Below are 21,449 nucleotides of genomic sequence, written 5' to 3'. Positions count from 1 at the left end.
ATATGTGTGGGTTTACTTCTGGACTTTCCATTGATCTATTTGTCTATCCTGACACTAAAACACACTTGCTTGATTACTGAAGATTTATAGAAAGTCTTCAAGGCAGATAGGTCAAATCATTTAAGTCTGTTCTTTTTCAAGATTGTTTTGGCTATTCTTGCACCTTTGGAATCCAATGTAAATTTTAGAATCAGTTTATCAACTTCTACAAAAACGTGTGCTGGGATTTTGATTGGGATTGTCATAACTCTACAGATCAATTTGGAGAGAACTGAGATCTTAACATATCTCTCCATTGATATTTCTTCATTAATCTTTCTCGACAATTCTTTGTAGTTTTCAGTGGGTGGCTATTGCATATATTTTAATTTGTTCCTAAGTACTTTGTAGTTTTTAAATGCTATTGTAAATGGCATTTTTAAATTTAATTTTCTGATTGTTTATTGTTCCTGTTGTTCATATAGAAATACAACTGACTTTTGTATATTGTCTTTTGTCCTGAAACTTTGCTTAGTTCATTTATTGACTTTAATAGTGTTTTTATAGGTTCTTTAGGATGTTTTATGTACACAATATTACTATCTGCAAATGAAAACAGTCTTAGTCCTTTGTTTCCAAACTGGATGCCATTTCTTTCTTTTCATGTCCTTATTGCAAGAGTTAGGACCTCCAGTATAATACTGGATATAAGTAGTGAGCACAGACATTTACACTTAGTTCTTGATCTTAGGAGAAAAAGTTTATTTTTTTGCCATTACATATGAAATGAGCTGTAGAATTTTTGTACATTCCCTTTATCAGATTGAGGAAGTTTCCTCCCACTAGATTGCTTAGGGTTTTATGATGAGTAAATGATGGATTTTTTCAAATGCTTTTCCTGCATCTAAGGACTTGTACTGAGAACATATAAAGAACTCCTAAAGTTTAATTAAAAATAAACCCAGCTTCTAAGTGGACAAAAGATTTGAACAGACACTTCACAGAAGAAGATATATGGATGGACAATAAGGACACAAAGAAGTGTTTAAATCATTAATTTTCAGGGAGATGAAAATTAAAATTGCAATGGCATACCAATGTGCATGTACTAAAATGTCTAAAATTAAAAAGACAGAGGATACTAAATGTTGGCTGGAAGAACCGAAACACCCATCCACAGTTGGTAGCAGTGTAAAATGGTACCACCACTTTGGAAATCTGTTTATAGGTTTCTTATAAAGCATACACATCACCTTATGATTCAGATATTACACTCCTGGGTTTTACTCAAGAGAAATGAAAATATGTATACACAAAACCAGTTATGCCTGAATGCTTATTTCAGATATATTTATAATAATGGGAAAGTGAAAACAGCCCAAATGTCATTTTGAATAAATACACAAATTGTGGTATATTTATACAATAAAATATTTTTTACCAATAAAAAAAAATGAATTACTTAACACTCCCCAGACCATGGATGAATCTCTGAAACACTGTGCTGAGTGAGAGTAACTACACACAAAAAAACATACAATGTGGAATTCTAATTATACAATGCTAAAGAGTATGAACAAACTAATCTATGTTGATGGAAATTAGATTGTGTTTGCTTCTGGTGGTGAGGAGGAGGGAGAGATAATGACTGGGAGAGTGCAAAAGGGAATCTTTGAGGTGTTGACAATGTTCTGTATCTTGATAGAATTAAGAGTTGCATGGGTATATCATTTGTCAAAACTCATCAAATGGTTTATTTAAGACCTGTGTTTTTAAAGACAGACCTTTTTTCTTTATGTAAATAATATCTCAATTTGGAAACATAAAAAGCATGAAAATATAAATAGCATGAAGACATAAAACTTTTAAAGTTGTGGGTAAACAGGAGATATCACTCTCCTCTTCTGAGACTGTTATTAGTAGGACTTTTGTGATGGTCATGCTTATGACATTATATATTCCTTGTGGATACTTCTTTGTTCTCTGTGTTGGATAATATACCAGAGACAAATAAATAGATAGACATCTACATATCAAACACCATAACCAGATAGCACTAGTTTTACAAAATCATATTACTTTCGGTTTTAAAAACATGAGAATGATGCATCTGGTCATATAGATGCACCAATTTTGGTTTCTATCATCAAAATAAAGCCTTGTTTTATGAGTCATTATACAAGCACCACGACAGTTTCTCTGATTTTATCCTAATGAAAGCTATTTAATGAGTACACATTATGTTCACTTATTAATATCACTGATATGTATTTCATCATATTTTAATACCTACTGAAAGTAATTTGGCACATTTACTGTTTTCTTCTAAAGTGCCTGCTATTTTTGAAAGGGCCTGGCTGGAATTTTAATTATAAATTTGCTTCCTTTTTTTCCTTCTAAATAAGGACACCACAGATAGTCTGTGCAACTTAATTCTATAAACATGTAGCATTGTGCTAGGTGCTTGAAAACTCAAGTGTAAGTAAGACATGATCTCTGTTTTCAAGATGCTCATAATGAGCTCAGCGATGGACAAGAAGTAATGTTAACTAGAAGATAATGTCATAACTGCAATAGCAGTTGTATGAACAAAGGGCTGTAGGAGAAAGGAGTGACAATTTTCCCAGAGGAAGAGGAAGAGAGTCATAGATGGCTTCACAAAGTAAGTGACATTTAAGACAGATCTTAAAAAAAAAAAAAGAAGAGTGATCAATATATCATTCATCAATTCGGCTACCACGCTGTTGCTCCTACATGGTAGACATTGGGTCAGGCACTGGCACGCAGTGTGTGGTCTAGGCCCTAAAGAAGCTTATACTCTAGGTACATTTTGCCAATCCTAGAAGGAATGCAGGTTGCTCACTTGCCTATCTCACTCTTTCCACTCTGGCTTCTTTCCATTTCATTTTACTAAACTAGACTTATACACCAAAAGGAACTTTAAGTTCAAAGTTATTATTTTCCTTTTTACATTTTTTCATTTCTGATGTCATGGGAAAAGTGATGGCTTGATAAGTCATTGACTACTAATATTTAGTTCTACCACTTAGCTGTTTTCTTACAACATTGATTTATTCATTCAGTTACTTATTTTGGGGGGGAGTTATTTATTTTATTTATTTATTTTATTTATGGCTGTGTTGGGTCTTCGTTTCTGTGTGAAGGCTCTCTCTAGTTGCGGCAAGTGGGGGCCACTCCTCATCGCGGTGCGCGGGCCTCTCACTGTTGCAGCCTCTCTTGTTGCGGAGCCAGACGCGCAGGCTCAGTAATTGTGGCTCACGGGCCTAGTTGCTCCGCAGCATGTGGGATCTTCCCAGACCAGGGCTCAAACCCGTGTGCCCTGCATTGGCAGGCAGATTCTCAACCACTGCGCCACCAGGGAAGCCCCAGTTACTTATTTGAGCATCATTTATTAAGCCCTTTCTGAGTATCAGTGGGTCCCCAGGAATTGGGATACAAAGGTGAAGAAGACTGTCTGGTAGAAGAAACAGAGATGCAAAAATTCAAATGCTGTGTGATACTGGTTGCAACTAAGGTTGAAGAAGAGAAGGAGAAATTAATTCTGGTGTAGAGGTCAGAGGATAACTCAAAGAGAAGCAGATGCTTTCATTACTCTTTAGTGAATTGGAAAGACATTTCAGATGTAAGGAACAGCATGTGAAAATGAACGCAGAGCCCAAGCAATCAGTAGTGTTGTCCTGTGCTGCTTCCCTTTCAAAGGCTCTTGCTTAGGAATCCTTCATCTCAGGCACAAAGAAGTGAAGGCATTTCCTCCCATGCTTTCTGACTGTAACATTTTCTGTTCTAATATTGGAGCATCCAATTTCTTTCATGTTTCTCAAGCAAATAATCTCCACATAATTCTTATTTCCACACCTAAAAATGCCAAATACTAACAGTTTCCTTTCTAATATCACTAAAATATATACTTTGTCTCCAACTCTAAAGAAGAATTTGTGGATAAAGGTATAATTGCAGCTATATTCTCATTTCAGTATTCTTCACAACGCTTTATCTAAAATACTTGGGGCCAAACGTAGCTCAAAATGCAGAATTTTTTTTTGGACTTTAGGAAAGAAAAATGGTACACATACTACCTTTTCCCTAGCACCTACAGCAAGATGTGGTGTGGCAACCTGGACTTCAACACATTCGTCGCTCTGCAGTACACGCGTAAATGTTCACTCTAAGAGTAATAAATAAAGATTATAAAAGCCTCACATCAGTTCAGGCCGGGTTTGCTGCCAAATGAGTTATGTGAAACATTTGGTTTCAGAGCATTTTGAGTTTCAGAAGTGTTAATGAGAGATGGTGGACTTGTATTGTGGTTATCCACATTTCATAGTTTTAGAAACAGATTTAGAGAGATTAATTAACTTGTCCAAGTTGCTTAGCTAGTAAGTAAGGAAGCATCATGGAAACCTAACAGTCTTACTCGGAAATCTGTTGGTAACCACTGTCCCGTACGTAGCAAGCAAACACTTCACTTTTATTAAGTCGCCAGGTTTTCACCAGGTAGAAGAGGGGATTAAGGTAACTGAGTATACAATAAGAGTGCTTTGCTACCGATGCGCCTCCTTTTTGATGATACTGTGAATAGCCTCCCCTTCCTTATCCTCACAGACTTCCTCGTTGCTGACTGTCTGCGTGGACTCTGGATGTCATGCTTTGAGAACTGTATCTGTCCTTACAATTCTTCTTGCTTACATGTCTTTGACCCAGCTGCTGAACTAACTCCCTGCCCCTGGTTCCTCAATGGGTATTTTCAACCACTGGCCATTCAGAGCCCAGTGTGCTGCTTTTTCAGATTTCCTCTCCTGACTCTCTATTTCATTTCTCTTCCAGCTCAAAATCATTTCTTACCAGTTTTCTCCCTCAAGAGAAGCTTGTGTTGTTCCCATTCTCAAGCTCTGATTATATTCGGTTGCTATTCTTGCCTTCATTCTTCTTGGCAATGTGGATCCTTGTATGCTTCCATCAGAATCAGGATGTTAAAATGCAGATTCCTGGACTCACCTTTGACCAATGAAATCAGGATCTCTAGGAGCGGAGCCTGGGAATCTACATTTTCATAAGCATGCCACATGGTTTTTAAGCACCACGAGTTGGAGATCAATAGCTTTGTGGTGTAGCAGAGGTGATGACTGCTCTTCCTGTGGGATCCGCTTTCATGCTTGCGGGCACGAATTTATACAACTTGCACCGTAAGACCAGAGCAAACCATAAATGCCTGACTTCTTGCTCTTCCAAAGTCACATGAAGAAACATTGCTTGGGAAGTTTAATCAATTTATATGTGAGGTATGCATTAGGGAGACTATATTAAATATACTAATTACATATATTAAATATACTAATCACTTGAAAGATAACATGACTAATTTGGCCAAACTAATTTGTTTCCATGGCTCAAGTCTCATTTTTCCTCCATCTTCAAACACTGTACTGTAATTCGTTTCTTCGAAATTTCTACTCTAATTTATTCTAGCCTGACATCTGAGTGAAAGATGAAAGAGAGTAACAGTTGTACTTTCCAAACAAATTTTTCCTGTCTAAAGAAGCCAGCTACTTCCAGCGGAGCTTTCTAAAAAGGGTCTGCAACTTCTCTTGTCCCTTTAGCATGAAAACAGGGTAAGAACCAGCATCCTATTCTTTAGCTAATGAGAATATAATATGAATTATTTTCAAAGATGCACACACACACACATACACACACACACACCTGCAACACTAGGAACGAACAGCTAGGAAGCCACAGTGCTTTGATTCACTATTAGGGATATTAACCTAAAGGGGATAGTCACCTATTGTTTGAGTCATGTCAGCCCTCACCAGAGACTCTGGAGCATAGATCTATTACCAGACCATCTGCTTGTTCCTCAACTTAGTGCTGAGAAATGAATTGCTAATATAATCACATAGGCAAAATCTTTTCTTTTTTTTTTAACAAATGATAATGCTGGAAATTACACTTATGATTTTGATGAAGGCTGGACTTACTAAAATAAAGTCTGAATCTAGATTCAAACTATCAGAAAATCAATTTCCACTTAAGTCACTGACACAAGTGTCTCCATCATTATCCATCTTTTATTTGAATATGTAAGTTTTCAAATGAGTGTGGAAGTCTTTTAAAGACAAAAATGGCACAGTGCAATGCAGCTACTTCCATTTCAGCTTGCATGGTGACTGCATACATTTGAGACAATGCTTTTATAGACAGTCATAAACTATCAAAACTACCATGTCAGAAACAATTGACTTGATACATTTACATTGGATGAGTGTAAAGTTATTTGTAATTTTTTTTTAGTTATGAACAATTTTAGGATATTGATGGTCATTGATAAAGGCAAGAACACTCACTGTCTAAATACTTGCAGACTCAGTTTATGATGATATGATTAGTTACACTAATAATGCTGCTTAGGCACAGTCTTGCTAATTATAATATTATAAATATTAATGTCACCCAGCCTTTTTGTTTGATTGTCACTCATGGAGTCATTCATCACGATATTTTTCTGGAATCCACACTGTAAGATTTTATTTCTTTCTCCCTTTTATTTTTCATCACTGGACTTGCAGTGATACACATTATTCTCCAAGAAGCCCTTATTTTTGGCTATCTGTTTGGAGAGGAATAGTGATATTTCCCATTAAAACTAGCCAAATGTAAATTGTTATATGATGTTTTTCTTATTCTTTCTGAGTCCCTAACCCTGCCACCCAAGGCAGAGTACCCAGGGTTTTTGTTTTCCATTCTTTTTCATGTGACCTGTTTCAAGTTAAAATTCATTTGAATTATTAAATTCTTCCTTAAAGAATCTTTTTACTTGCCTCTCTTTTTTTAAAGTTAATTATTGATGTAGTGACAAGCTGAAAAGACTAAGAATTATAATTTTTCCTCCCCTCATTCGGGACTCAAGAAACGTCTTCTGACAATGGTTATCTATTTAGAATAATACAAAGGAAATACAAAGGCGAAATGCTGAATGTTGTTTTAGAAAAGATTTGTTAAAATCACTGTATTATACAAAATGTAAATGTAGTGTATATTTCTCTGAAAATAGCAGTTAGTGAGAAAGTTGGGACATAACCTTTTGAGCCCAGGTTTAACCACATAGCAGAAGCAGTTACAAAAGATACTGATTAGATTTTAATTTTAAAAACTTCATCATATTATTCAGGGCTCCAGTGATTTGATTGTCTTGAAAATAGAAAGGTAATGTTATAATTTCCAGAGCTTGTTAAAGAGTAAAGAAATCTCCAGCCTCCCACTGGAAAGAATGGCAGTCATCACCACAGTAAGCAAGAATTTGGAGGCACTTTACACTATAAACTTCAATCTTTTTCTTTTATATGACCTTGTGTTATATTGGTTTCATAAAAATGTAACTCAGAGACCTATCATAGAATTGTAATCAAGCCTCCTTCAGAACGATTCTACAGCAGAAATCACATCAAATGGGCACTGTGTTTCCTCTGTTAGTGAGATGGTAGGAGGGCAAACAAGACCTGAAATAGAAAGTGGAAAAGGCAGAGTTCTCAAGGACAACCCAGGAGAGGTGGCCACATACCTTTCCCACGAGTTCAGCAATGCGAGGAACTGGTTTCCCTTTCTGGTGACTCTCGGTGGCTGGACTCTGCCCGTCCCAGTCTTGTAGCTCTTCAATGCTTTTCAGATAAAGCAAGGCTTTGAGGCCAGTGCAGTAGTCTTGAATGACAGTGAAATCCTGATTCTGAACAGCACTGCATACCTAGAAAAGGTGGAGCAACCAACTAAAAGTCAAGCTAAGAGCTAATTCTCCAAACAGCCTCACTTTTCACATAGTCAACACAATTTATTTTATGTGCCAGGCACTGTTCTAAGCATGACACGTCAGTTGTTGCCTGGAGGGGCTGGGAGTGGTAGGGAGGGAAGGACTACAAAAGGGCACAGGAAACTTTCAGGGACTGTGAATACGTTCATCAGCTTGACGTGGTGATGGTCTCACAGGTATACGCATATTTCAAAACATCAGAAGGTACACTTTAAACACGTGCGGTTTACTGTATGGCAGGTATAGTCAGTATGGCTGTAAAAAATTAGGTCCAACCAGAAGAATTTCCAAGGAGTGAAATTTAGCACAACATGAGAATGGACATTTTAACTCTCTCATTCTCCCTCCGTTGAGACGTGCAGCCTGGAGGTGGTTCTCACGCGAGGAGGTGGTCCTGCTGAGCTGGAGTGCGGCTCACCCATGAACTCAGCCCTCATGTACCACTGCCTGCCTCTTCAGCCTCATCTATCACTGTCTCCCTTTGCATTCACTGTGCTCCAGTCACCCAGATCTTTCCTCTTTTCCTCGAATTCGCCACATTCTTTCTTTGCCTTAAGACCTCATGAGATCTCGCTGCCTAGAAGGTCTTTCCCTTCTACGTATGGCTAACAGCCCAGCTTCAGTCTCATGGGAATTATCACTTCCTCAAGGAGGCCTCCAGGAGCCCAAAATAAGTTAAGACCTTCTTTAGCTCATATATTTTTGACTTCTAAGTCTTGCAAGGTTATTTGATTGACAGCTCCCTCCCCCAATAGACTGAAGCTTCAGGAGGGAAGAAGCTATTTTATTTTGGTCAACTTATTATCCCCAGGGACCAGCACAGAGTTTGTCATTTATTCTGCTCTTAATAAGTATATGTTGAATGAATGCGTAATTCAGAAGAGATTTTTTTAAATGTGAGTGACATTTCTTAGAAAATAGAGATTTAATTCTAGAGTTAAGGAAGGTTGATTCTGAGAAATTAGGATCATTCAAATAAAAATATACTTGAGAGTCTGTGTTAGGATTTGAGTTAGAGCTTGAATTTAGTGGATTTAGAGAAACACTCCAGGTTGATTATTTACAAAGATACTTCTCCAATTTTGATACCATACATAGTCTCCAGAGATTCATTTACAACTGCCAGTAGGACCTCCTCGCCCATATGGCCCATCATCACTTCAAATTCAAAACTTACCATATAGAATTCAACACCTCTCCTCATCTATATTTCAAATCAATCCAGAGAAACAGCCATCCAAACAAAACTAAGCAAAGCAAAACTCACTTCTATCCCATCTTCCCAGATGTTAAATTCTTAGCGTATAACATAGTTGCTGGTGATTGCAGCCAATAAAGAAAAACCATGTCATACATGAATGTAGATGAAGAAATACCTGAAAATAGAATAAATCATATTCTATTTCAAGTTCTCTTAAAGCCTTCTGAGTCTTTAATTAATACATTTTATTGTAATCCTCATGCCTCGTGCACTACCTGATACCTAGCTATTGCTAGGCTGGTTGAGAAAATTTATTGAAAACACACTAAGGGGTTCCAGAATAGGGAATGGGAAGTAAATAGAGACAGAGAAAGGGCAAGAAAAATATATACCTAAGAGTTCTCAGCAAAAAGTGGTAGTGATTTCGTCATATATATGAAAAAGAAGTCCAAGTGTGGAATTCTGGGAATATGAGCATTTAAAAGGAAGGCTAAGGAAGACCATGAAGGACACTAAGCAGAAGAGATACAAGACAGCATCATGGAAGACATCAAATGCTGCACGAAGGTCAGTAACATCAGAGGTGAAAAGTGATCGTTAAATTTACCAATCAAAAGACTTTAGCATTTATGGGGGAGAAGCTCTGCAACAGGGCAGAAGCCATCTTATAGCGAGTTGAAGAATAGATGAGGATTGAGGATGTGACGATATGAAGTCAGACTGCTCTGATGAGAAGTTTTGCTCCTATTAAGAGAAAGAGGAGAGCTAGGGGTATAAGTGGGAGAATTTTGTATCTTATTTTTATAAGGATGGAAATAGCTATGTTTTAGGGGAATGTGGACATTTTATATTTCAGAATAGGACAGAATGGCTTCTGTATATTAAATTTCTGTCAAAATTGGCTGAATGATGGTGTGGTAAGAAGAAAACAATGTAATATCTAACATGAGATGAGCTCTTACTATGGGCCACACACTCTGTTAAACACTTTTTAATGTACTGGGTTGTCCAAAAAGTTCATTCCGGTTTTTCCATAAGGAAGTTATATCATTTAGTCCTCAAAATAACGCTGAGGTAGGTTTAATTTTTAGCCCTATTTTACAGATGAGGGAAGTGAGATGCAGAGACTTGCCCCAGGCAGGCCACATGGTTAGAAAGTGGATTATACTGCATAATTCATGACCGTGCAGTCTAAGGTGACTAAGGTGTAGACATTCACGGAGGAAAACTCTTTTCATGTAACTACAATTATCTTTTCCATGACCCAAACACATGTATATACAATTTTAAATGATCAATTATCTTCAACCCAAATATAACTATTGTTTTGAAAACTCGATACTGCTAGATAAAAATTGTCAATGTCCTCCTGTTTTATTTACTTCTTACTTGTACACTATGAGTAAAAACAACAAGGCAAAACCAAAAAGCAGAAATAAAAACCTTTCATTTCCTATTGTGAAGGACTGTATGTTACCACAGTGCAGGAAAGAACATTGAATAACCACTAAATACAGACAAGAATATTTTCTAGGAAGTCCATTTATATCACATAAAAAAATTTGTTTCTCAGGAGGAACAATTTAAGCATTAATTAGGCCTGTTATAACTTTCTTAGAGTTGATTTTCTTTTCAGAACAATTATAAAGAACATCATTATAATTTCCTCCACAGGATTTTTTTTTCAACTGTAAAAGTCAACTGATGCTTTACTTAATCTTCTTTGTTCACTGTGAGATTCTGTTTTTTTTGTAGTGTATGTTAATGGGTATACTTTTACTATAGTCTTAAAATAGTTCCCCATATGAACATAAGAAATCAGATTTTGAAAATCACATCACGTCATGTAATTTATGGGATGTTCATGACTGCTGTGAAAACCTGCTGCTAAAAGGACTCTAGATACTCTGCAGTGTATGAATAGTCAAGTTGAATCTCAGTCCTCCCTAACTTTTCCAATGAGAAGATACAAGAGCCACTACTTCTCTTAATCCACAAACATGGCACAATTTATATAGAGTAGACTCAGCCAAGTGGTGCTGGAGTGATCAAAAAGTAGACTTGTGTATTTTAACTGTGGAAGAACATGTGGGGCTAAAAAGACTCCCTCTTTTCCCACCCTCTTGTATGCACTTTACCCTGTAGTGCTAGTGTTTCACATAACTGGGAGCTACACTGAGCATGTGAAGGGGACACAGAACTTGAAGAGGGAGGAGAGACTACCAGATGGCGACTGAACATGGCTGGGATGGTGTGATATGCCGGAAACCCTGGACGCCACCATCAGGCATGGGTGTCAGAGGGGACCACTTCAGATGTGTTTCATCATCAAGCAAATGTCACACTATTTATATACCTTCCTAAAGTGAGTAATTTACCTTTTACTATCCATAAGATTAAATATTAATTTTCTGATAGAATTTCTGATAACAGAAGCTTTCACATTGATATTTCTTTGAAAATTTTAATATATATATATATTATCGGAGGGTCTTATTAAAATGCAGATTCTGTTTCTGTAGGTTTGGAGTGAGGTCCAAGATTCTGCATCTGTGACAAGCTCCCAGGTGGTGCTGATGTCGCTGGTCTACACTTAGAAGAGCAAGGATTTAAGCACTGGTGGGGATGAATCTCATCTTATCCTGAAATGCTGTCTGCAAAGTAAATTTCTTCCAAACAAATAATTTCTTGATTTTTACTATTAGACTGTAGCAACATTTTCAAGGCCCTTTAAAGCAGCACTACTTATAATAGTAAGTCACCTCTGAGAAAACGAGAGTAATTTTCTGATGAAATAGTAATGAGACCCAAAATAAACTTAGGATGCAAGCACACCACTGGGAACAGAGCTTTGTCCATGGGATTTGATGCTCAGAAAATGGTTTTGCTCAGAAAGGTGCCTCGCTCTTGCCTCACCTGCACTGAGGGCTTTATCTCTATCTCAAAGGTAAATGGTTCCTTTTAAAACTCCAAACATGTAGCTGCTATTCCTAAATGGGTGTATTTTATATGACATCTCTTAATTGTTTGTTTAACAGCTCTGATTAGGACTCTTAATAGCTGTTAACGTGTTTGCTCAGTATAATTTGTAAGTTCTTTATGGTGAAGGCTGGTTTATCTTTCTTCGCAGCAGGGCATCAGGTGCCATTATAAGGATCATTGCCACCATTAATTATTTCCATAAGCGTGACTCTCCCTACGGTGAGCTGTTCTAGATAGGAGCCCTTGGGGCCACCGAACAGTATCCTCTAGAGGTCTGACACAGGGCCCTGGATTTTCACTTTAGGTGCAACCACATTTAATTGAAGCCTGTCTACGTAAAGCGACTGTAAAAATACCTGGGAGGTGACAGAGGGTTGAGGGGTGCTATTCCTTTCTCATTATTTCTCATTAAATGAGATTAACCATATTAATAGTAAATTACCTATTTATGGTGATTTATATTTTAAAAATGTCCTTTACATACACGATTACTTTCAATACTCCGAATAAAACTGTGAATTAGGCAGGGGAGAGGGTAGTATTTTTACTTTAACAATGGAAAGAGCTTGGACTTGAAGAACTATTTCTTAAAGTCTAATTGAGTGGTTTTTATGCCATAGCAAGTAGTATAGCCTAGGGGTTAAGAGCATACATGTAGAAGTTGGGCAGAATCAGGTTTAAACTGCATCTTAGCTGCCTAAGTATGAGCAACTTTCTTCACTTAAAAATGGAGATTAAATACTTAGCACACAGGAGAGGCAACGTAAAAGGCAACGTATTTAAGTGCATAAACTAGTAGCTAGCACTTAGTAAGCTAGATTGGCACCAAAAATAAATTTCATAACATGAATAAATGATTAGAGCATGAATTAGGCAGAATATAATTTTTTAAATCTATACTTTTTTGGTCTAATGCAGTAAAAGAAGGTCACGGATATTATTTTTATTTACATTAAGTAATGACCTCCAACAAAGCTCTGGTCTTGTTGTCAGAAGACATGTCTGAGACCCAGCTTTGTCCTTCAGCACCTGTGTGACTGAAGCTAGTCTTTTAGCTTTTTGATTCCTCCTCTCACACCTCCCAATTTGAAAACAGTGGATGATGATAGCTAATTCATTACTGTGAGGATTCAATTACCTCATGTAGGTGGAACTGCTGTGGAAATTATAGTACCATTCAGACAGAATGGTATCAAACCTCATAGTTATTAGCAGGTAATCTAGAATTTAAAGGGCCTGGTGGAGGTCAAAATGGAAACTTTTGCCTGTAAAGGAAAACAAACTCCTTGAAACGTAAAAGACAATGTACTAGAAAACTAGCAAACAGAATTCAAACTGGATTAAAAATACTAATCCCAGGCAAATAACTTGGCCAAGAAGAGTTCTATAGAAATAGAAAACTGTGGGGCTGGCACTTGTTTTTGTGCAACAGAGTAGCACCTCTTTCAAATGATATTTTGAAAATGTGACAAGGTTCTTTTCTTTCTTTTTTTTTTTAACATCTTTATTGGAGTATAATTGCTTACAATGGTGTGTTAGTTTCTGCTTTATAACAAAGTGAATCAGCTATACATATACATATGTTCCCATATCTCTTCCCTCTTGCATCTCCCTCCCTCCCACCCTCCCTATCCCACCCCTCTAGGTGGTCACAAAGCACCGAGCTGATCTCCCTGTGCTATGCGGTTGCTTCCCACTAGCTATCTATTTTACGTTTGGTAGTGTATATATGTCCATGCCACTCTCTCACTTTGTCCCAGCTTACCCTTCCCCCTCCCCGTATCCTCAAGTCCATTCTCTAGTAGGTCTGTGTCTTTATTCCCGTCTTGCCACTAGGTTCTTCATGACCTTTTTTTTTTTTTTCCTTAGATTCCATATATATGTGTTAGCATACTGTATTTGTTTTTCTCTTTCTGACTTACTTCACTCTGTATGACAGACTCTAACTCCATCCACTTCACTACAAATAACTCCATTTTGTTTCTTTTTATGGCTGAGTAATATTCCATTGTATATATGTGCCACATCTTCTTTATCCATTCATCTGATGATGGACACTTAGGTTGCTTCCATGTCCTGGCTATTGTAAATAGAGCTGCAATGAACATTTTGGTACGTGACTCTTTTTGAATTATGGTTTTCTCAGGGTATATGCCCAGTAGTGGGATTGCTGGGTCGTATGGTAGTTCTATTTTTAGTTTTCTAAGGAACCTCCATACTGTTCTCCATAGTGGCTGTATCAATTTACATTCCCACCAACAGTGCAAAAGTGTTCCCTTTTCTCCACACCCTCACCAGCATTTATTGTTTCTAGATTTTTTGATGATGGCCATTCTGACCGGTGTGAGATGATACCTCATCGTAGTTTTGATTTGCACCTCCCCAATGATCAATGATGTTGAGCATTCTTTCATGTGTTTGTTGGCAATCTGTATATCTTCTTTGGAGAAATGTCTATTTAGGTCTTCTGCCCATTTTTGGATTGGGTTGTTTGTTTTTTTGTTATTGAGCTGCATGAGCTGCTTGTAAATTTTGAAGATTAATCCTTTGTCAGTTGCTTCATTTGCAAATATTTTCTCCCATTCTGAGGGTTGTCTTTTGGTCTTGTTTATGGTTTCCTTTGCTGTGCAAAACTTTTAAGTTTCATTAGGACAAGGTTCTTAAATAGAGATCTTGATGTATCAGACACAGCTCAGATGAACTCATGATCACAATGATTCCTTTTCATTTCTTACCACATAGGTGGACAAACTACACTCCAGGTCTCAGAAATGTGTGCCACCAGACTGTAAGCAAGTAAAATACATGTTTACAATTTAAGTCCAAAGTAGTCTCAAAGTTTCTGTACATTCATTAGTAAGAGGGATACTGGAGGGTAACTACATTTAAGCAAAAATGGAAATTCTGCAATGCTTATCACATTCCAAAATATACTAATAACAGAGTCTTATGTGGCCGGAAGAAGTTCAAGAATATTCCCATGAAACGAATCATAGATGAAACACTGAATAAGGAGGATTATCCATCCAATTCTTAAAAGATTTCCCAGAAAAAGAAGAAAAAAGTGATCCTATGATCTCTCTTTACTAATCTCTTTTGATAAAGGGTTAATCTGTTTAAGCAATGTAAAACACCTGCAATATTTTACATAGTGCTTTATTGTTTTCAAAGACAAAAGGGAATTTAGACATTTTTCAGACCAGCCTCCTTGTTTCACAGCTTAGGAGTCCAGAAAGGTTGAATGAACTGTCTGTGGTCACACAGGTGGAGGCAGGGCTGGCCTCCCCACCTGGTCTGAAGCTTTTGGGCTAAGGCACTGCCTTTCAAGTGTCATCACTTAGTCCATACACCAATTCGGAGAGGAAGACAGAGAAGGTGTTATTAAATGTTTAGTGAGTGAAGAAATGGAAACTAAACATTGAATGTCCCAACTCAAAAGATTAGTAGGTGGTTGAGTCAACGGTCAGGTTCAGATCTTCTGACCTCTGCTTTTATCTTATTTCTCTAAATTCCGAAATCTTAATTGTAATCTGTCTTCCATGGTTCAATATGCTCATATTTATAATTTTCATAAGAAGAAGCACATTATTGAACAATGATTTCAAATTTATTATTTAATCAATAATGGCAGAAATCCACAGATTTTTAAAAGCATCCTAATAATTGGAGGACTACTTGAAGGTTTACTACTAAAACTAGAAAACAGACCTCTACTGTTGTTGGATGAAAATGCAGTTTCCAATCCCATCTGTCCACACCCACTGATTAAAAACATCAGATCTTCCGAAGGCATGGAATCAGTCATTCCTCACTGAATTGAGTTCTGACCAGTACTGATAAACATGTATAAAACTACATTGTACTTTTGAAACCTGTGTACAATACGTACTGCTAAAGTAATAATTCAGAATAACAATATCCTCCTGTGAGGTTTTGGTACTACATAAACATGGTACTGCTTACTAGAATTCATGAATAAAACACAAAAATTATGATTTTATAAAGCTATGGGTGAAAAGACAGCCCCTGGAGATACATAGTACATAGGGAGCTAGATAGGGATATATTTGCATATCCACATAAAACCACAAATCTTAGTAGCTCTATCATATTAGTTTCCATTTGTTGGAGCTGTACAACATCAAAGTTGTGACGTCCCTATATACTGCATTTAGCAGTAATGTAATGGACTACGTGAAGAAATCAAAGTGAGAGTTTCTAAGTAGTTTCCTGGCAATTGAGACAGCAGGCTCTTTCATGTGCTCTGTAACTGTAGCAGTGCATTGATTTAAACTCCTTCTGAGATCTCAAATGCTTTTATACTCTTAGGTCTCTCAAGCAGCTTTTTTTTTTTTCAAAGTGATAAAATTCTAGCATTCAGCAGAATACCGTCTTGTTTGCCCCAAAAGGAGAGGGCTTATTTCAGCTTTGCTACTAAACTGCACAGGATCACTAAGTAAAATAGCTATCCAAATGCCATCCTATTAAGAAATCTGGCTTTGAGTTCAGTTTTCTATGTTCTGACCATAGCAAATTGGATTGGGGAAAAAAGAACAAAAAACAAATAGCCCCACAGATGTTGTTCTTGCGAAGGTTCAGTTCAGAAAAAGCCCAATGGATAAGCAGTTAAGCTTACTAATTTTTTTTGAAAGTTGTCCTTTAATTGCTACTCATTGATAAATCCTAAAGGTATAGGAGTCACTTAATTTTTGTTTTGTATGTCATCTATTTCATTGTCGATTACATTCCTTATCCTCTTATCTAGCATTTTAAATTACATATTTTCTGACAAATTCTAAGTATATGAATACCTATTTTTTCCCAATAAGGAAGGAATTTCATGGAGCTTGAAAGGCTATTTTTCAATGTCCATCTGTGGTCATTCTCTATCTGATTAATTTCTTAACCCACATTCAGCTGAAGACAGACTAAAGAGAATAAAGTGTTTCCAAGGTATTTTATACTGAGATTCAGACCACATTTTGCCAACCAGAATATATTCATCTATTCTCCAAGTACGTTCTTACAGGCAGCACAGGTGATGGGCCACGCCCTCGACTATTATTCAGAACAGCACTGTGGGACTGATCTTCTCACTTGTACTTTGTTGATGACACAACCTGACTGAAGATGGCCTGGGCTGATTAGTCAAAGGGATGTGCCCTGCAGGTGAGATTGCCTCTGTCTCCTTCCTTATATCGTCCTTTACAAAGTCAGTTCCAACTGGATTCAGATCTCAATTATGACCTGAACCAAGAAATAATAATAGAAAAGAATCATACAGAGACACAGCACCGCTGTCTGCCTTTTATGAGGGGCTAGAGATAAAATGGGTAAGCCAGGCACAACATGTAGGGCCAAAGAATGGTGAGTGCTCACCTGCCTCCTCAAAGACATTGCTGTTGATGGCCATGCTTCCCCACAGACATAAATACAAGACAAAAAAAAACCGAGGCAAGGCCTGGAGTCTTCTGCACATCAGGGTCTTATGTAGCCCATTCTTCAGTTAGGGGCTGTGGCTGCAGTTTGAGGAAGGTTGGTCCCTTTTGCTTCAGAAGCAGTAGGATTTTTCTACTAAAAAAAAGAATCTCACCATCCTGGGCTATTGCTGTGGTGCAGCATCAGTTACCACAGTAATTTTCAATTACTCTGCAGTAACACAGGTGGTGGTGCAAGGGTTTCATAGAGCATTGTGCAAGCTCAGCACCTCGCATGATCAAAGTGGGGCAAGAAAAGGAAACTAAATATCCAAACAATAGCTGTCAGATGACTAAAATCCATAATTTTAGGCAATCTCTCTTTTTCAACAGTCAACACAGCTGCGAAAACTTGACTTACAATATCATTTACTAAAATACCACATGGGGTTTGGATGACAGAAGGAGAATAAGTCATAATGCCTAGAAAGGAAATGTCTATTGGGCAAATTATCCCATGGAAAATTTTTTCTGGACCTTGAAGATGGATAAAGGTATGTGGTTATTCAACAACATAAGCAGACATTCATCATTCCAAGAAAAAAGGACTATTTGCCTGCAACGAGAAAAATGCTATTAATGTGAAAATAGCATCTCAAATAATACTGTCCACTTCTTAACTCAAAGCCCTCACAATTCAGTAGTTGATTTTATGGTTAATGCATTACTGATGAAAACACAAATTTGTGAGAGTAGTGTGTAGCTAGTATCAGTGAGTCAAGAATCTTGACTGAGTTGCCGATATAGTCTGGGACAAAAAAGTTAGACAAATTTCAGCTGATTGAGTGAATACTTACAGAGTTAAGTGCTATAGAAAAAAACCCTACCAATGTTCAAGTTAATATACTGAAAGCACTCGTATACACTGATGGAAGGCTGGAGAAGCAAAGCAAAAAGGTTTGTATTTTTAAAAAGATGTGTTCTTTTTAAACATTAAAGACCTAAAGACAAAGAACATTAAAGACTTGTTCTTAATTCCTTTACTATACAGGTAGAAAACATGAGGCTCACAAAGTTTGTGACTTTGTGGAAAGACCAGGGAAATAAATTGTATACTAGGTTTTTATTTTTTACATTAATGAAGACCAAGAACCCGAAAACAAAATGCCTGGTTTTCAAGCTTCCACAAATGGATCGCTGGAATATGGTTACAGATGAATAAATGCAATGACCAAACAAGCAGTTTTATTTCTGCATTTCTCACTAAAAGGGCACATATTTTATGATTTGTGAGTATGAGAGTTAACCTGAAGGAAGATAACAAACACCAGTAAAAGTTCTAGGCTGAGAGTTTTAGGAGGATACTCAGAGGTGATCATGTGATTTACCATCGAAACTATGACACTTGAGAGTAAACAGGGAAATTATTCATGAAAACACCAGGACAATCAGCATAAATTAAAATTGTCCTGGGGCTTCCCTGGTGGCGCAGTGGTTGAGAGTCTGCCTGCCAATGCAGGGGACACAGGTTCGAGCCCTGGTCTGGGAAGATCCCACATGCCGCGGAGCAACTGGGCCCGTGAGCCACAACTACTGAGCCTGCGCGTCTGGAGCCTGTGCTCCGCAACAAGAGAGGCCGCGATAGTGAGAGGCCCACGCACCGCGATGAGGAGTGGCCCCCGCTTGCCGCAACTAGAGGAAGCCCTCGCACAGAGACGAAGATCCAACACAACCATAACTAACTAACTAACTAACTAAAAAAAAAAAAAAAAAAAAAAAGGCAATGTTTAAAAAAAAAAAAATTGTCCTAGACAAACCTAGATCTATGGTTTCCTTACCTATTAGAAGGTTTTTTCCCCCATGTTTAGATCGGAGGGAGATTTTCGCTTATCCTCATGGAATGTGTTCTGAAATGCTCTGTCACTTCTGGTTTGGTTTAATATTCTGGTCCTTCAGGTACTTATGCAGGCCTCAGAACTTTAACAATGGATTGAAGTCACAGTGCCTTTACTGCTTAGGTGGGAATTTGGAGTCTTGGATAGCTGACCTGATCCAGATAGCCCTAGGGTTAAAGGGGCCCTCTTGGCCTCCAAGGGTCTTTTGGCAGAAGAAGAACTCAAGAAGAATAGAAACAATAAGGATCGTCCCAAATCTGAATCTTATAAGCCAGAATCTTGTAAACCACCCTTAAGGGTGGAAAAATCTGATGTACTTTACATATTTACCAGTCTGTTCTTTTGTAGCTATCATTTCTTTATACTTTACCCAAATTCCTGTAGGCTTACTGTGCTTTGAAATTCACCTAGTGGGTATTACGTTCCAAGTTCATGTGTAGCACCACATTTAAACTTCACAATAACACCATGAAATGTGGTATTATTTTCTTCAATTAGCAGATGGGTAAAAGAGGGTCAGAGAACTAAGGACCTTGACTAAGATCATACAGCTAATAAATAGCAGAGCAAAGGTTCAAATCCTGGGTCAGTCTGCTTCTAGGACCCTTTCTCATAACTACTGTGTACTCTTGCTTTTCTGTTGTAACCACTACAATCACTCATGTGGAAACAGGGATAAACAAATGAATAAATAAATAAATAAATAAATAAATAAATAAATAAATTTTGTATTATATATATTTTTATATACATATATTATGAATCTATCTATCTATCTATCTATCTAAAATAGAACTCTTGTGAGGACTATAGCGAATAAAATATGTAAGTATCTGGGTCAGTACCTAAAGTACGTGTATGGTAGGTGTCATTGTCTGGATCTCATTCACCAGTTTTCAGAGACACAATAAAAGGATAGGTACTATATCTGTTTTGTTCATCACTGCACACTCACATAAAGATTTGTGCTTGGCATGTGATTTGTTCAATGAATAAATGAATGAAGCAAGATAAAGATATCAGAGTAACAGCACTCAGTGATGAGCACAGTTCTCTTTCATTTTCTGTCAATAATTCATTTTCTCTTCCTCTAAAATAAGATGTTTTTATTTCAATTTCTATTGCATTTAGAGTCTGTTCCATTCATTGCACCATTAAACATTAATTTCTTTGCACTTAACTCTTTTCTGGGAATACCAATGTATTTCTAGGATGCAAAGAAGCAGCTCTACTTCTCTAGCATTCTTCTTGATACTCAGCCTACTGTTTGTCACAGCCGAACTTGGCCTGTATTTGGATTATTACTTATCTGGTGGTCCCACTCTAGATACCTCAATGTTGATAGCAGCTGTCATTTGATTTTTCTCTTCTAGTAGTCTCCTTTAATAACAACTGGATAAACATGTAATTTATTATTCTATAAAGACCTCATTTAACAGTGACTGAACTTATAGTATCATGTCCAAATTATGCAATGTTCTAAACTACTAATTTTCATTCATATATGCATATATGTTGAAGTGTTTATATATAGCAATCTAGATGCTAGCCGTGGTGAAGAACAGATAAAATAGAGCCAGGAGAAACTAAGGGAAAGGTCTCTAAGTTCATTTGTGTATGGATTCGCTTATTTAATTTTTTTGTTTCTGCATCACTCTTATATCCAGTTGGCTCCTTGGATCAGGACCAATATTTCCATTCTAAAGAATTCTTTCTCTATCTTTGATTATTTCAAGTTCATCCTTTAAATTTAAAGTTCAGAACTTCATCAACTTACTCTAAGTAGTTCAAGGTAAATAATCAAATTTACTACTGAACAGATTTGTGGAAACACTGGCATTTAAAACAATTTGCCCTCCTTTAAAATATATCCTGCAAAATTGCTGCATCTTCCCAGTAAAGACCTTTTCTCTCTATTTGCTTGGGATGTAGTCAGGAGTGTTTAATAGATCATTATGAATTTTAATCATAAGGGAGAAGTTTTATGACATCATTTCTTCAAAAAAGTTTTTACTCAAAAATTACCCACTCATTCATTTATTTTTTCATTCAAAGATACTAATTTATGAACCAGTCCTCTGGTTTCTTTTCAAATTCTATTATCAAACACAACTTCTGACTGCAGCATCCTGAGATTATGCTGTTTGTTTTAT

The 21,449-nt window shown here is 37.0% G+C and overlaps 1 protein-coding gene across 2 annotated transcripts in view; it reads right to left on the bottom strand.

Annotated features, from left to right (window-relative positions):
- Window positions 1–21,449, bottom strand: part of DPYD (dihydropyrimidine dehydrogenase) — an 815,942-nt gene that overhangs the window by 117,997 nt on the left and 676,496 nt on the right. Inside the window, exon 20 of one of the 2 annotated variants that reach the window (XM_082383233.1) lies at window positions 7,559–7,738. The exons of the other annotated variant lie outside the window; for it this stretch is intronic. Within the exon in view, the coding sequence (XP_082239359.1) occupies window positions 7,559–7,738 (180 nt within the window). The remainder of the gene's footprint in view (window positions 1–7,558; window positions 7,739–21,449) is intronic. 2 annotated transcript variants of the gene reach the window in all.

This window comes from Balaenoptera borealis, assembly GCF_965194805.1.
Source record: "Balaenoptera borealis genome assembly, chromosome: 1".
Lineage (NCBI taxonomy): Eukaryota > Metazoa > Chordata > Mammalia > Artiodactyla > Balaenopteridae > Balaenoptera > Balaenoptera borealis.
Note: the sequence above shows the minus strand (reverse complement) of the source record. Positions and strands in the feature narration are given on the sequence as shown.